At 31.2% G+C, this 16,303-nt stretch overlaps 3 protein-coding genes and 1 non-coding gene across 6 annotated transcripts; 2 read left to right on the top strand and 2 right to left on the bottom strand.

Moving 5' to 3' along the window:
* Positions 1-857: 857 nt before the first annotated feature.
* LOC110688857 lies at positions 858-8,187 on the top strand. 3 transcript variants are annotated; one of them, XM_021865614.1, is made up of 12 exons: positions 858-2,615; positions 2,858-2,944; positions 3,791-4,663; positions 4,739-4,811; positions 5,035-5,256; positions 5,456-6,161; positions 6,477-6,660; positions 6,788-6,965; positions 7,090-7,227; positions 7,340-7,483; positions 7,562-7,768; positions 7,849-8,187. In XM_021865614.1, the coding sequence occupies exons 6-12, from the start codon at positions 5,522-5,524 to the stop codon at positions 7,987-7,989; spliced, it is 1,632 nt and encodes a 543-aa protein (XP_021721306.1). In that variant the 5' UTR covers positions 858-2,615; positions 2,858-2,944; positions 3,791-4,663; positions 4,739-4,811; positions 5,035-5,256; positions 5,456-5,521; the 3' UTR covers positions 7,990-8,187. The 3 variants fall into 3 exon arrangements, with proteins under 3 accessions (XP_021721306.1, XP_021721309.1, XP_021721308.1); XM_021865617.1 differs by having other exon boundaries at positions 4,748-4,811; XM_021865616.1 differs by having other exon boundaries at positions 2,869-2,944; positions 3,791-4,811.
* Positions 8,188-8,564: 377 nt separating this feature from the next.
* On the bottom strand, positions 8,565-9,975 carry LOC110688890 (protein FAR1-RELATED SEQUENCE 5-like). Its single transcript, XM_021865650.1, has 3 exons — positions 9,401-9,975; positions 8,908-9,238; positions 8,565-8,687 (listed from the first exon to the last, which is right to left on the bottom strand). The coding sequence occupies exons 1-3, from the start codon at positions 9,973-9,975 to the stop codon at positions 8,565-8,567; spliced, it is 1,029 nt and encodes a 342-aa protein (XP_021721342.1).
* A 170-nt stretch (positions 9,976-10,145) lies between these two features.
* Positions 10,146-12,308, bottom strand: LOC110688900 (protein FAR1-RELATED SEQUENCE 5-like). Its single transcript, XM_021865658.1, has 2 exons — positions 11,865-12,308; positions 10,146-11,385 (listed from the first exon to the last, which is right to left on the bottom strand). The coding sequence occupies exons 1-2, from the start codon at positions 11,992-11,994 to the stop codon at positions 10,292-10,294; spliced, it is 1,224 nt and encodes a 407-aa protein (XP_021721350.1). The 5' UTR covers positions 11,995-12,308; the 3' UTR covers positions 10,146-10,291.
* A 1,247-nt stretch (positions 12,309-13,555) lies between these two features.
* TRNAE-UUC lies at positions 13,556-13,627 on the top strand. The gene has a single exon. It is a non-coding gene; the product is annotated as a tRNA-Glu (tRNA).
* The last annotated feature ends 2,676 nt before the right edge of the window (positions 13,628-16,303 follow it).

A 16,303-nucleotide genomic window follows, 5' to 3' on the forward strand; every position in this document is an offset into this window, starting at 1 on the left:
TAATTTTTAGTAACCATTATTAAACTATCATTATAATTAGTTTTTTATAAACAAAATAAAATCTAAAAATGTAGTTGACAAATTTTGATCAAAATAAAGATTACGAAAGATAAGTTAGATATAAAATGACGTAGAAAATTCTCAGAATTATGTTAAAGCTATATAAATATTTTGTTAATTTTTAAAGCTATATCAAAATTGTAATTTTAAATAATATTGTATTTTTGTATCAAAATTGTAATTTTATATAATTGTGTACGTCAGTTGATTTTTTTTAGGGAAATCAAATATTATTATTGTAAAATTAGGCCCTGTTCTCTTCACCTTAAAAAAATAATATTAAGTTAAATAATTTTAGTTCGGTAAAAATAAGTTCAGTTTAGTAAAATTAATTTCAGTTCAATAAAAATAATTTCAGTTCAGTAAAAATAAGTTCAGTTCAGCAAATTCAGTTTTATTAAAGAAGAATTATAATAGAAAATCAGTAAAAATAATTTCAGTTCAGCAAAAATAATTTCAGTTCAGTAAAAATAATTTAAGTTCAGTAATAATAATTTAAGTTCAGCAAAATAATTTATGTTCAATAAAAATAATTTTAGTTCAGCAAAATTAAGGTGAAGAGAATGGGGCCTTAGTCAAGTAACACCCAATCACCCATAAATCACGCTTAACAATTAGTTTTAATCATATAGGTAATATTTAATTAACTTCATTAATTTATTTTCCATACATATCTGCATCCATAATTTTAGCCATATACATCTGCATTCATTATTTTAGGACCCATCTTTTTTATTTATTATATAAAAAAATAATTTCTTACTTTTTTTTCGAATGGAAATAATTGCTTACTTGATTTAACAAATGAATTTGCTTTAATTATCGTTAAGGAATCCGTTTTTGCCAATTTTTTATTAATCATATGTACTCGTATTATATTTGTGCTTAAATAATCTACCGATGAACATGGCAGGATTGGTTGATAAGGAAGAACTACATCTAATAACCATAAAAACAAGGTGAATAAAAGGCTAAGCTCCAATATACCAAAATTATAGGTACTAATTTATATGTCCAAGATTTCTAAAATATCTTTTCCAAAATAATAAGATAATAATCCCATTTTTTTTTTTTTTTTTTGCTAAAATAATATGATAAGAATTCCACAAATCTTTCCTAAAAAATAAAATCCATATTTAAAAAAAAAAATAACGTATAGTTGGGAATTGGGATTTCTATTACAAGATTTTGGGGGTGGTTAATTAAGACAATGCGTTTCTGGTACGGTGCGACAGGGTGTCTTATTAGTAACCCCTAAAATAACCTCCAAGTAACCAACCCCACTTAAGTAACTCTTCTAGTAACCCCCCAAGTAACCCCCAAAGTAACCTCTTAAGTAACCCCTGACCGGACCTAGTAACCCTAACCAACCAAGTAACCTCCAACCTAGTAACCCCTTACCGACCAAGTAACCCCACTTAAGTAACCCGTCAAGTAACCCTTCAAAAAACTCATCTACTAACCCCTAGTAACCTCCCTAGTAACCCTTAACCAAGTAAGTAACCCCTAAGCCTATACCACCTCAAAGCTTAAACTCCACTACACCACTACCTGCTGCACCTCACTTATCACACAAACCACTACCCCACACCCCCACATGCTGCACCTCACTTATCACACAAACCACTACATACCCCACACCACCACCAATTCCAACCACCACAACAGATAAGTTTTCTAGGTAAAATTACACCAAAATTCAACAGAGAAGTTTTCTAGGTAAATTATACCAAAACGAGGATCCAATTCTAACTATAAACTATCTATTCCAACTACCACAATTAGTGTCTACTAAATAAAAATAAAGATCTTAAAAGTGCACAAATTATTATGAGATCTGGAAGACAAAGAAAGATGACCGACAAAATGAAAACAATGGCGTTTTGTTCGTGTTCAACCGTTATATATTAAGATTTCGACTTCACCAAAATACACACCCTCAGATTAACGCCTTCTCCCATAATGAAATATTCAACGAAGATGAAGACAACGACGACGGAGGAACAAAAATCAATAGGAAATAGGAATGAAATTGATGAATTTGTACCCCAATCTATTGAAATTTGGGGGAAATGTTAGGGTTTGGAGCTTCGAGGAGACATAGGTTGGGTTGAAGCTTCAACAACGACGACTATCAACGATGGTTGCGGAATTTGTGTTTTCTGAGTAAATGAGATGAAGGATCTAAGCTTAGAGAAGAAGAAAAGAGGAGAGAGAAAAGAGACAAAAGAATCAATTGGTATTAGGTATTCCTGGAGTACCTATTATTGTACTCCAGGCCCAATCCAATAAATGGGCTAAAAAACCCAGCTTAAAAAAAGCGCGCTAGAATTTATTTACCAAAACGAAATAACATAAAAACATACCCTTATATTTAAAAATCCGGAGGAAAAGCATATCTATTTTTCAGTTTTAAAAAATCGCTCTTCTTTTTTCTCTCTCTATTTCACTATTTGAAACTCTTGAAAATTCTTAAATTGCATCCATCGAAGACAAAAATTCTCCTCAAGCATGCCCAAAACTAACCTAAAATACTTTAAACGACATCAAGAGAAGTAAGTATTTGATTAATTGTAAATTATTTTTTTATCAGCTTTATTGTTCTTCATCAATGGCGACTTTGAGAGAAATCGGAGGTAAATGCAGAGCTTTAATGGCGGCCGTGAAGGCTTCTACTGTTGCTTCCATTGAATCTTCAGCTACCAAGACGACTGCTGCTTAAAATTATTTTGCTAATAAGGGTTTAATTTTTGTTAATTTTTGAATTGTTGCATTTAATTTTAAATAACACTTGCAGATCTGGTGTAGGAGATGATAATGAAGATGGAGATAAACAATGTGCAGCAAAGTTGAAAAAACAGAAGAGAAAAACTAACAATGATGAGTAAGTACATCTAATTTGAGTGAATATTATTTAGCTTCATGTTATTTGGAGATGATATTAAATTATTTAGTTAGACACTAGTGTCCTGAAACTACATCATTAGTCAATACGAAGGTTTTGAGTTGATCTTTGTGCATATTGTTGGCCATTTTCTTATTTTATTACTCAATAGTTAGCGGCATTGGTTGCCCAGTAGTTGAGATGATGATTAATTGTTCTCATGAATATGTTATTTGAAGATGATATTATTTAGATTTCTAGAATTGTTATTTGTAGATGATATTATTTAGATTTGTAGAATTGTTATTTAGAGATGAAAAAGAATGAGGGATAGAATTGTTAGCCTCTCTGTACCAAGCTTAGCCCCTTAAAACTCGTTAATTATGTTCTTGTTTATGGGTTTGGTATGATGTGCAAGTAATTGGCATTCTATTAATAATATTGATTGATCCGATGCAACAACTAAACATGCATAATTAATTGTTGAAATCAACTATAGCAGGATGCAACTAGGGAGTAGTATTATATAGTAGAATAGACAAGTGGTGGATCACAATCATCCTTTTGATTTCAATTATTAATAATCAATGCTATTTAGATTTTTAAGTATAATTTTAGTTTTGCTCTTTCAATCATATATGATGGGAGGGTTTTTAGCAAATTATTCACATATGCTAGTATATAGCTTTGGCTACACATATCCTACTCAGTCAATGATGTAGTTGTTTAAACTAGTGTTATTTTTTTTATCATATATTATGTTATTTTCATCATATAATATGTTATTCAGTTTTATACTCATGTTTTTTCTTTATCTTTTTACTTATAATGTTTGTATTATTTCAGTGTTGAGAATGAGCAAGAGCTGCCTAAGAAAAAGAGGGTAAAACAAGTAGCAAGAAAGAAAGGAAGCGTGTCTAGAAAAATGGCTTTAGTAAATAAGCAGAATTGTACAGAAATTGTTACCAAAGAAACCCCTATCAAAACAGAATGTACAAAACGGAAAGCGATAATGGAGCCTAAAGAGAAGAAAGGGAAAATAAATGAAGTTGTAGAGGTAAATGATGGTGAAAGTGAGGAGGATGAAGGTGTGAAAATCAAGCGAGAGTTAGGTACATGTCTTAGGATCAAAGTTCCTCCTGTTCAATTCATGACTGTTTTAGATATGATAAAGGGGAATAAGGAGTTTGTTGAAGAAGAGGATGAAGAAGAAAAGAAGAGAAGGAGTTAAAAAGTTGAGATGGTTATAGAAAGAACCAAAAAAAAGATTTTCTTAACCGATAAAGAAGGCAAGGCAAATGCTATAAAGGACATGGGATTTAGTCAGTTTTTGGATCTTAGTTTACCTTTGCACAACACCTCATTTGGGGCAAACTTGGTGAACAGCTTTGATCCTGATGGTTGCAAAATCTTTCTTCAACATAATGAGGTGTTGAAGATATGTTTAGAGGATGTTAATAGGGTGTATGGATTTCCTATGAAGCCTAATCTGGAAGATATTATTGAAAATGAAACTGAATTTGAAGTTGAAAAAAGAGATGAATGGAGTTTGTTTCTTAAGAATTGGAGGAGTTTTTGTGGAACACATGAAAGCAGCCCTATGAACAAAAGGCTGAATATAAGGTTGATTGAAGCCCCTCTAAGTGATATGTGGAGAATGAGCTTTATTTGTGCATTGGTCAACACTTGCATAAGATCAAACCAAAACAACTTAGTGAGGTATAAGTTCCTTTATAAGTGCATGGATTTAAAGAATGTCAAAAACTTGAACTGGAACACGTTTGTTTTGACTAGTTTGATCAGTGCAACTCAAGAATGGAAAGCAAAAAAGGATGGATACTTCACAGGACCATTTCCATTCCTACAGGTAAAATTTAACTTTAGGAATAAAATAATGTTATTTTAAGCATTGTTTATGTTATTTTAAGATTTTCTTGTGTTATTTTATAATTTTGTTTTAAACTTGTGATATTAATTATGTTACTCTGTTTTATATTTATGATATTTTTAAGCATACCTTATGTTATTTTATTTAAAACTAGTGTTACCCCATAATATTCTTTATACTCGTACATTGTTTATTGTTTCAGATATGCTATTTTGATAGAGTTAAAAGGCAATTGAAAGAAGAGCCAAGAAGAATTCCTTTGATTTCTGTTTAGAATGAAGAAAGAATCAAGAATCGAATAGCAATTGAAGAAAAACATGGGTTTGGAAAGGGAGAAATTCTATGATTGATAGAAGAAGACAAGACAGTTGGAGAAAAAGAAACTGAAGCAGCAAGTAGTTCAAGTCCATTAACTTTGTTGAAGGTATATGTTATTTCAGTTACTAAACATGTTATTATTGTCATTGAACATATTAGTTTACAATAAAAGCATACTATTTTTATTAGTAGAAATATTGTTTTAGAACTAATAAATGTTATTTTATAAATTGAAGCATGTGAATATTTTTTTTTTTTAACTTGGAATATCAATGCTTATAAAATATCATGTTTTTGTATTTAAGGTGTTCTTGGAGAGGTTTAGTAATCTGGCAAAAGTACTTGCCGGAAACTTTGATGATTTGAATGAAATGATTGGAGAAGCAAGAAAATTGCTATCTGACAGCAACTTAGCCAATGACATGGCTGCTATGGCTGCAAAACTATTGGAGAAAAATAGAGTAGTGAAACAACAAGTGTCACAATCTCCAGATGTTCGAGAGCCTTCCATACTCAGTCAAACCACTTATCCGTTCAAAACAGAGAGCTTTATAGCAGAAGTTAAAAGATTTGAGAAGGAGGCTTTAGAGAACTTCAAAAATCCTCATAATAAAAGGAAAAAATCAATATCTCCTCCTTCGTTTAGTCTTCATCTGAGTCAGTCTCAAACACCTAGTAATGCTGGTGATGTAAGTTTGGATTTGGATCTCAACATTGGAACTAGTGTCACAAATGTTGCTGAAATTGCAGCACAAGTTCTTACTGAAAATGAAATTGCAGCACCAGATGAACAAACTGAAACCGAAATTGCTGCAAAAGATGTTGTTCAAACTGAAACCAAAACTGCTGCAAAAGATGTTGTTCAAACTGAAAAACCTCTTGAGAAAGTGGCTACTACAGCTACACCAGAGAGGGCAAAATCTCATGAGAAAGTGGATATTTCAAGCTTAATGGAAACACCAGTTCTGGAATCAATTCATCAAATCTTCCCGGGATCAAATGAAGAAAAGGGTAACAATTGAAGTTGACATATGTTAATTATGTAATTTATAAAATAGCTTAACTATATATGTTCTAGACTCTAAAATCATGTAAGGATAATTTATAAATCTAGCTATGTAATAGTATAGTATAAAATGACTTACTATTACTCTGATATGACTTTAAATTACTCTAATATGACTTAACATTATTTTGATGTGACTTGATATTATTTTGATATGATTTTATATTATTCTGATATGTCTCTATATTATTATATGACTTATTTGTGTTATTCTGAAATTATCTTATGTTATGTCTTATATTAGTCTAATATTGTAGCAGATTGTGGTAAAGGGAAAGGTAAGGAAATCATTCGTGGAGAAAGGAGAGCCAAAAGGCTTGTACTTAAACTTCCAGCTTCATATAGGTCACCAATCTTGGCAAAAAACAGTGACACCTTCAAGAGCATACCCCACAAAAGGAAGATGGTTGTCGATTATGCATTTTTTAATGAACTTCCAATGGAGTAAGTTATACTTTTTATGAGTTCTTGTTTTTTTTTTATGGTAAAATAGTTGTAGTTTGGAATTGAGTTAATGTTATTCTTACTAACAATAATTATGTATTTCATGTCTATTAATTTGAAACAAAAGAAAGGAAATCTATAAAGACTATAAGACAACAATTACAAGGAAAGAAATGTTGACTATGTCTGGTGACACTCACATAGTGAGCAACATTATTGATGCTTGGTCATACATTATGAATTTTGAGAACTTGTCAAGAAAAGATACAGCACCAGGAAGATTTTTCTTCTCCACATATCCATTTGTAAGTACAAAATTTAATTTAATATTTTTATATTACTCTGATATGACTTGATATTATTCTGACATGACTTGATATTATTCTGATATGACTTGATATTATTTTGATATATATATTATTGTTGTAGGTTATATTATTTGGAAATGCATACACTGAGAAGCAAAAGGAAATTGATGCTTTTTTGGATAGATTACAAAATGAGTTGATCGATCAAAGTAACACAGATGATACTGATTTACTTTGCAAGATAAAAAAATTAAGCATGGTAACTTATTATCATTATACTAATATTATTTTGATATGACTTGATATTATATTAATATATATATATATATATATATATATATATATATATATATTATTGTTTTTTTTTTCAGGTTTTCTTCCCTGTAGTTAGAGGTGATCATTATTATCTTCTTTGCATTGACATGCAAAAATCAGCTTTTGAATTACTGGATAATAGAATTTTGGAAGAAGGAATATCCTTCAAGAACAAATATGATAACCACCGAAAACAACTGGTAAATTCATTGATGTACTCCTATGTTAAATGCATTGATTTACATATATATGCTGATGTATTGCTGATTTGAATGCAGTTGAGAATGTTCACCAAATTCCTTCGGAATATAGGATATGACCAAGCAAAAGCAGACAATTTGGAGAAAAAATCAACAAAAACATTAAACATGAAATGGAGAAGCAACAAAAACTATGATGATTGTGGAATTTTTTTAATGAAGCATATGGAGACGTATAATGGAGAGAAGGACACAGAATGGGATTGCGGATTACAAACTAAATATGTAAGTACAACTCATGTTATTTTCATCAATCCTTTTTTTATTTTATTTTTCTAATAGATTTTGTGTTTTTTATTTTTCAGGAAGTGCAGCTCAAGCAGCTTAAAAAGCTTCGCGTAAAATATTGTGCAAAGATTCTATTGCATAAGGAAAATACACTTCATAACCAAGTCTTGAAATATGCAAGGGTACATTCAAAGGAGAAAGTTGAAGAAAAAAGATGATCAAATGATAGAAATGATAGTTGTTTTGGGTGATCAAAGGAGAAAGCTGAAGAAAAAAGATGATCAAATGATAGTAGCTTACATATAATTTGAATGTTTCAAAACCAAAACAATAGCTTACATATATCCAATATTTCTTATAGTTGAAAAATGATATGTAAATTGAATTCATAAAACTACAAGTGTTGACTTACACGATACACATGTTACTTACATATTGAATATTATTTCCTTTATATTGAGTGTTATTTTCATTAATTTGTTAACTGTTGCATACCTTAAATTTTTATTGTATAGAGTATTATTTTGGGATTCTCATAGATTATGTTACAAACATAAAAATGCATAAAATCAAGATTCTATTTACTAAAAAATATTTCTTATTATGTTTTCAAGTTAATGAAAGAAATACATTGACAAAAAATAAACCATATAACTATTCAACTAAAATTTTAAATGTATTCTATGTATCAAATCAATAAAAAAATTGTAATTCAATAGTTGAGAATGTATTTCTAATTGTAGCCTCAAAAATCTAATTATAGTCTCCAACAATGTATTCCAAAGAGTCTGCCTTAAAGAATCTCGGGAGGAAGGAAGCTAACATTAAAGTAATTATCAGGCACATAAACTTCCAATCCTTGATTGTGATTTCTTGGATGACATATCATACCACCAGGTGGAAGATCATATTGACTCTACAAAAAAGAGTAAGAAGTTAAAAAATTAATTATGCAAAATTAAATAACATATAAACTTTAGTAAATAACATTAAACTCGTTAAAAATAACATAGCTTACTAAATAAAATAACATAACTATAAAATCAAAAATAAAATAACATAACTATAAAATCAAGTAACATAATAAACACATGAAATAACATTTGAACATCATAAAAGGACTTATAAAAAAGTACCTGGATAGAAAGTTGAGCTTTATCCTTTGTATATTCGATATATGCAACTTGTTTATACTTCCATGACCTGATTTGACTACATTTTTTCTCCACAAAACTCTTTGGTCTATCATTTCTCACATACTTCTCCCTTCTTGTTGTAGGATCTTTCACATTATCATATGTAGTAGGAAGAAGCAGTTGATCACTACATGAAGTTGACAAATTAGCATTTTCATTGGGTAAACTACCAGAATTATTTTCAGCTTCTTGCTCCCCAGATTGTTTTGAAGTTGCTAATAAATCCTCAATTTCCTTCTTCATGTTCTCATAACACAAGTCAATAACTTTCCTAGTACACAAGTCATTTTGACTAGAATTCACCAATTGGACCAAGTTCCTAATAATAAAATTTCTCCATACACACGAGGGAACAAATTTAGGATCATTCGTCACCTTTTCCTTTCCTCCATTAGTTTCCATAGCCGATTTGGTCCATCAAGGAAACACATACCAATCAGGAATTTTTTCGATACAATGAATAAGAAAGATCCTCAACGAATGAACACACAATATACCCGACTCACTATACCCCTTGCAAGTGCAATCAACTTTAACCTCCTTACAATTGAAGGTAACAACATGCATAATATGATCTTTGGCTTCACGCCAAACATGATAAATGAAGACAGAATCTCTAATATCCAAAATATTCTGTTTATATGCATTTGTAGTTATGTAATTTTCCTCAAACAACAAACCAATTTCCCTTGTATATATCTCCTTAGCATGCAAGAGCAATCTAACCTCAGCAAATGCAAGATATCGATTACCATTTGAAGTTTCAAAATCATCCCCATTTTCATCGTTCCTCCACTCATCAACAACATCATTAAAATGCCTATAAAAATCACATAAACCATCTGTTTTTGATAACCTGTGTGAAACTGACTTATTAGTTGTTTCACTCCTTTGAGAGGATAAAATACCACCTGAAAAGTACTCTTTGGAATAAGCTGGACACCACTTTTTTTTCAAATCATATATCCCTTGAAGCCATTTACTATTCCAACACTTATACTTCTCCATCATTCTGAAAAATGAGAATAACACAACATATAAACCTCATGTAACATAAAGTTTTCTACATAATAACATAAATTTTCCTACATCACAAGATAAAGCCATAAGTGCAGTAATATTATAATTCGTATAAAATAAAATAACATGAAACTTTAAAATAAATAACATTAAAAAGATTCAACATAACATGATATATTCATGCATTAAAAATAACTTGCCCACATAAAATAACATGTAATTATACACGAGCTAACATATTCTAAAAATAAAATAATATGAAACACTAATCAGAATAACATGAACTAAATAATACTAAATATAATTACCTTGCCCAGTAATGCTCAAACTCTGCTTCTATATTAGTATACTTCAAGACATAATTGAAGATACTGTTAAATCCTTTCAAAGCTTTTAAGTGAGGAATATTCTTTGTTGCATTTTTACCAATATGCCAAGTACAAAGACGATGACAAGAATTAGGGAAAGCAACAGAAATAGCTTTGGCCATTGATTGACATTGATCCGTCATGATATTTATAGGTTGAATTTGTCCCATAGATCTTAGAAATGTATTGTACAACCAAATGAAAGAATCATGCTTTTCATTCAAAAGAAACCCAACTCCAAACATGACATTTTTATTGTGGTGGTTCATTCCCACAAACGGAGCACAAATCATGGCATATTTATTGGTTCGATAAGTTGTATCAAACACTAGCAAATCTGAAAATGTTTCATAATCTCGTTTCATAATCCCATCTCTCCAAAAGAAACTAATGATGTGCCCTTTCTCATCAAGCTCCAAATCATAGTAGAAGTCAGTCTCCTTAGTTTGCCTCTCAGCAAACATCTTTAACAACTGCTTAGTGTCACAACCTTTAATCTTCTTTCTCTTTTCCTTTCCTACTGCATTATAAACATCTTTAATAACACAACCAACTGATTGAAAACCACCACTCTCTTTCCTAACAAATCGATATGCATCACTTACACCCATACCATTGTCTTTCCAGGAAGTGAACATATCCAATTGATCCTTACTTACATTTCTTTGAGATCTTAACCAATGTCTTTTATCAACATCAACCAATTTGTGGTTGTGGTCCATAACATGTCTTTTACAACGATGGACACCTGACTTATCAACAGCAAACAGTACATGAGCTTTGCATCCAGTCCTAAAATCTGTCTTAGTATATCGCTTTGGAAGACTTTGTTTTTTAAACCCTTCTTTTGAACAAACAAACTCCCTTGCACATACAGTCCCATCATTTCGAGGCCTTGTCTTCCCTTTCCGAATACTAAATCCAAACCTATAAGCATAATTGTTATACAGATTATATGCTTCATCAGCATCCTTGACTTCAGCATCAAGCAATTCAGATGTATCTGCTTCTGAGTAAACGTGTTGACCAACTGAAAGAATCATCAAATATGCAAAATAACAAAAACTTCTTTTAGAATAACATATATACTTCATTAAAATAACATTTGTTTGTTAATTAATCTGCATTACTAAAAATAAGAGAATAACATCAATTTCTTAAAAAATGACATACGTTATTTACAAAATAACATCTAGTTCATGCAATTTAAAATTTAAGAATAACATATACTTCATTAAAAGTAACATTTAATTATTAATTGAAAAAAGAGAATAACATCAATTTCTTTAAAAAAAAAAATAACGTAAGTTATCTACAAAATATCATCCAATTCATGCAATCTACAATTTTAGAATAACATATACTTCATTAAAAATAACTTTAATTTAACGTTACTGAAAAAAGAGAATAACATCAATATCTTACAAAATTAACATATAATTTAAAAAGATAACATCCAATTCATGAAAATCACGATCATTTGATTTGAATAAAATTAAAAAGCTTCACCTGCTGATGATGAATCAAATTCATGGTCGTCCGCTTGCTCAACAATGATTTCCGCATCAAAATCAACAAGAGCAAATTCAGTACAACGAGCATCATCGGCCTCAATACCTAGCAAATTTCGCAAAATCATATTCAATTAAGAAAAGTAATTGATGAAAAGAGGAAAAAGAGTGATTGATTTGAGAGAAAAATCGGAGAGAAAAATTTGCAATTGAAAAAATAGAGGAAAAAAAGTATATCAAGAAGGGAGAAAATTGGGAAGGAGTGATAATGGAGAAAGAGCAGGTTGATTATATACTTAACGCCCCAGCTGCAAAAACGCCGTCGTTTGAGAACCCGGAGTGCCATGCTGACGGTACTGCGGGAGTAACATAGAAATTGCGCAAAAGAATAAAAATAAAATAAAAGAGACAAAAGAATAAAAATAAAATAAAATTAATTATGACTGGCCGTACGGTGTGGCCAGTCACTTATGAAACTTTGTGTAATTAAGATTATGAATGAAGGACAAATAACAATGAAGAACGATGATGGCCTTTTGATTTTCTAAATTATAATTATAATTTAATTTTCGAAAATGATTTTTAAAACAAAAAATAAAATTTTCAAATACTTTAATTATATATTTTAGAAAAATTTGTTGAAAATCATCTTATAAAAACCAAATTTTGTTGAAAACCATCTTATAATTTTATTTTTTTTGCTAAAACATATGTGTTTTAATTTTTTTTTTTGTTAAGTCCCATCCCTACCCGAATTCCGACCATTGACTCATCTTTCCGGCGTTAACTTGTATGGACAAGTCACATGACCCACTAAACCCACATTTTCCTTTATTTTTTTCCCCTTCTCCTTCCATTCCACTCTCCTTCTTCGTCATTACTCTGCTTCAATTCTACAGCAATTGGGTCTTCTCCTTTGAGCCAATTCCAATTGAAGCTCCGTCATTTCCCCCTTTTCCCTCCATTCACTTCCCTTACTCCTTTGCTTCTATTATTTCGCTGCTTCTATTTCGCAAGGAATTGGGATTTTTCCTTTCTGCCAATACCAATTGAAGCTCCATCAAAATTGCATCAAATATAAAGGGAAAACGCAATTCAAGCAAGAATTTATACGAATTTCTTTATTTTTTAAAGTTTGAACAATTAATTAAAGTAATCGAAAATTAGGGTTCATAACCAATTGGATAAAATGAATTTCGAAATTGGGGATGCGTTTTGCGTAATTGTTCAATTTCATGTACTATGTTGACCTGTTAGTCTATTAATGAAAATGAATTTAAACAAGTTTCTTTTATATGTTGGAAGTGGTATAATTGATTGGCAAAATTAGCACAAAAGGATGTTTGTCATTGCATAATTGCATTCATCAAAATATTACAGCTCCATAGAATTTGTTCCTGCCATGGCTGACTCTTTGCAGAGTAATGACGAAGAAGCAGAGTAATTACAAACAAATTTATTATTGGCGATCACTTAAATTGTAATCAGCTTTATGATCGGAGAAAGGGAAGGGGCGTGGTTGGTGTGTCACTAGATCGGCAAGGGAACCCGTAGGAAGGCGAGCTACGTGAGGCCGAATTCACATCAGAAATCGCCAACATGAACACAAACGAAATCTTTAATTGCGTATAGAAACAAAACGAACCACTTCTATTCTCGGAGCTGAGGTATATGAAGAATGGCTTTTTGGTCCCTTTCGTTCAGTGGTTAGGACATCGTCTTTTCATGTCGAAGACACGGGTTCGATTCCCGTAAGGGATAGGTACTCATTCTCGGCCGCTTTCAGTTAGTGTTCATTGCTAAGTGATTGCTCGCTATCTGGCTGAAAAAGGTGGTCCAGAAGCTTCCTCTCTCCCATCGTGGGGAAAAAAGTCCTTTGATCCTATCGATTCTAGTTCTATACCCATTTCCCCTCCTTTAATGGCTTACTACCCATGAAAGGGACTTTTCTTCTGTTTAAGAGGATTCCTATACCCTGGAACTTTACCTATACCGCCCACTAACCATATGGTAAACCGAAGGATATTCTGCTTCCTTCCAAGCCCACTAGAAAGAGAGTCAAAATGCCTTCTTCTTACTATCTATTCAAAGTATATTCTCAATCGGCGAAGTCTCGCTGTATTGAAAGCGGTAGACTGGTGCTTTTATCCAGTGAAGCACGAGAGCCCCCCTTCTCAGGCATTCACTAGTTGGCTAAACGAAAGCCAAAGAAGTCGGGTATCTCCTTCAGGCGGGATGTAATGAATCCACTGTATAATATAGTAAGCCCATCTATTAACCTAAACAAGATTATTAATTAACTTATATAAGCGTGATTACAAGTACCAATTCCCTTTAAACATGCATAAAAGATGTGATCAAGCAGTAATAATAAATATCAAGCAACATAATAATAATAAAATAACAATCATAATAATCATCATAATCATGTTAAGGCATAATAATAGCAAGATCCTAGGCATGATACTAACAAACTAAGATTAATAACAAACCCTAGCATGTCACTAAACAATAAAAATCAAAGCTTTAACCCTAACATGATACTAACATAAATATTAGAAAGAGAAAGGGAAGCATCGCAGGAATAATTCACTACTACAAAAAGCGTGTTTTTTGGAAGCTTTTTAAGCCTGTTTTCAACGCTAAAAAGCGTCGAAAATATATTTCTCGACGCTGCAAAAAAGCGTCGAAAATACGTGAGTCGAGAATTTCGAGGGACACAAAAAAGCGTCGAGATTCTCGACGCTTTTTTTTGTCCCGACTAATATACGAAGTGTCGAAAATTATGTATTTCGCGCATTATCCCAAATGTGCGTAGTTTTTTAGCGACGCTTTTACATGTCCACATAATAAAATTTAGCGACGCTTTTTGTTGTCTTGCGTTTATTCGTGTCAACCTATGGTATGGCGGGAAACTCTTGAAATATGAAAATGTGCAAAATATGTAGACATTAAAAAGCATCTAGAATTTTTTTAAGCTTTTTTTTTTACTTTTATTAAATTATTACCATCATCATACATATATTATAGTTATTAAAATTTATCATAAATTAAATTAATAACATAAAAATTAAAATAAACAAATATTGTATATAACTAGATTTAAAAAAAAAACAATTATTAATCAACAATAATAAGAGTACGTAGTTAATTACCAAATTTATATAAAGAAAACATCAACACAATTAAAAACAAATTAAAAAAAAAAACGTCGCATATTATAGTAGCTTGTCCCTAAATAAATACATTACTAAATATAAGACTAAAAACCAAAATACATATATGATGGCCTTATAGAAAATATAGTCACTTGTTTTGATGCTCAAGTGTCCCGGCCTATTCTCTTGTTGTACCTACATTTCCTTTTCCAATCTTCAAAAAAAAAATACAAATTATAAATTAGTACATTACACAATATAGGCTCAAGCTTAATAATCGATTTGAGACAATAACACGGACATTATACTTTAATCTAGGCAATTAATTATGTACAATGCACATATATAAATCTGTAAAGTAGGCCTATAAATTTTTAAGCTTTCTTGCTGTCCATTAGAAAGCTTAAGAGAGTTTGTCTAATAATGGGAATAGTTTTATGATGAATTCAAAACTGAACCTTGCCAAGAGTGTAGTATCATTATGCATTTAAAGCAATTCCAAACTAACTGATTATATAGCCATTGCAGCACGCGCGCGTGCACACACACATACACACACACACACACACACACACAATCTTTACACCAAATGAAGTTGAAAAAGACCATTAAACAGCTGATAGAGAATCTAGCATAAGAGCAGTTAGTAACATCATTGAACCATAAAATAGAATTCATCTACTATCAATAGCCTATGCCTTGTGCGCGTCTTTTGTTTGGCACTTATTGTGCAGGTGGGTGTTGTGTAAGATTTTAGAGGAAAATTACAACATGTGCAGGTGCTACTGGGAAGAGGTTCACAAATAAGTAAATGACGTCTCATTGCAAAAGATAAAAATGATTATATCATTTCAAAATTGTCAGATCACTTTGATGTCCATGTATCGTCATAACTCTTCAATATTCTATAGTTGATAATTACAGCAACTTCCTAATAAGTCTATTTTAATCTTTCATTACCGATTCAACAGATTTTATTATACAAAAATTGAATCATTAATCAACTAACACTCCCATTATGAAACACCCTTCCCCCTTTAAATCACTGAATAATTAGCCGTAACTAAGCACCCCCGGCCCATTCATATAGAATTGAACTATTTCCCTAAATTGTAGCCTCTAACCCAAAAATGGGGAGCCACTATGACAAGTTATCATTATCATTACCCTATGTAGCTATATTGCATTATTTCTTGCAGTTCTTCCTTTATGTTAGTCACAGCAGGTTCCTACTTTAAATCATAGCCTCAAATCAGAGGAAAACTAATCCATGCTATCA

This window comes from Chenopodium quinoa, unplaced genomic scaffold, assembly GCF_001683475.1.
Source record: "Chenopodium quinoa cultivar QQ74 unplaced genomic scaffold, ASM168347v1, whole genome shotgun sequence".
Lineage (NCBI taxonomy): Eukaryota > Viridiplantae > Streptophyta > Magnoliopsida > Caryophyllales > Amaranthaceae > Chenopodium > Chenopodium quinoa.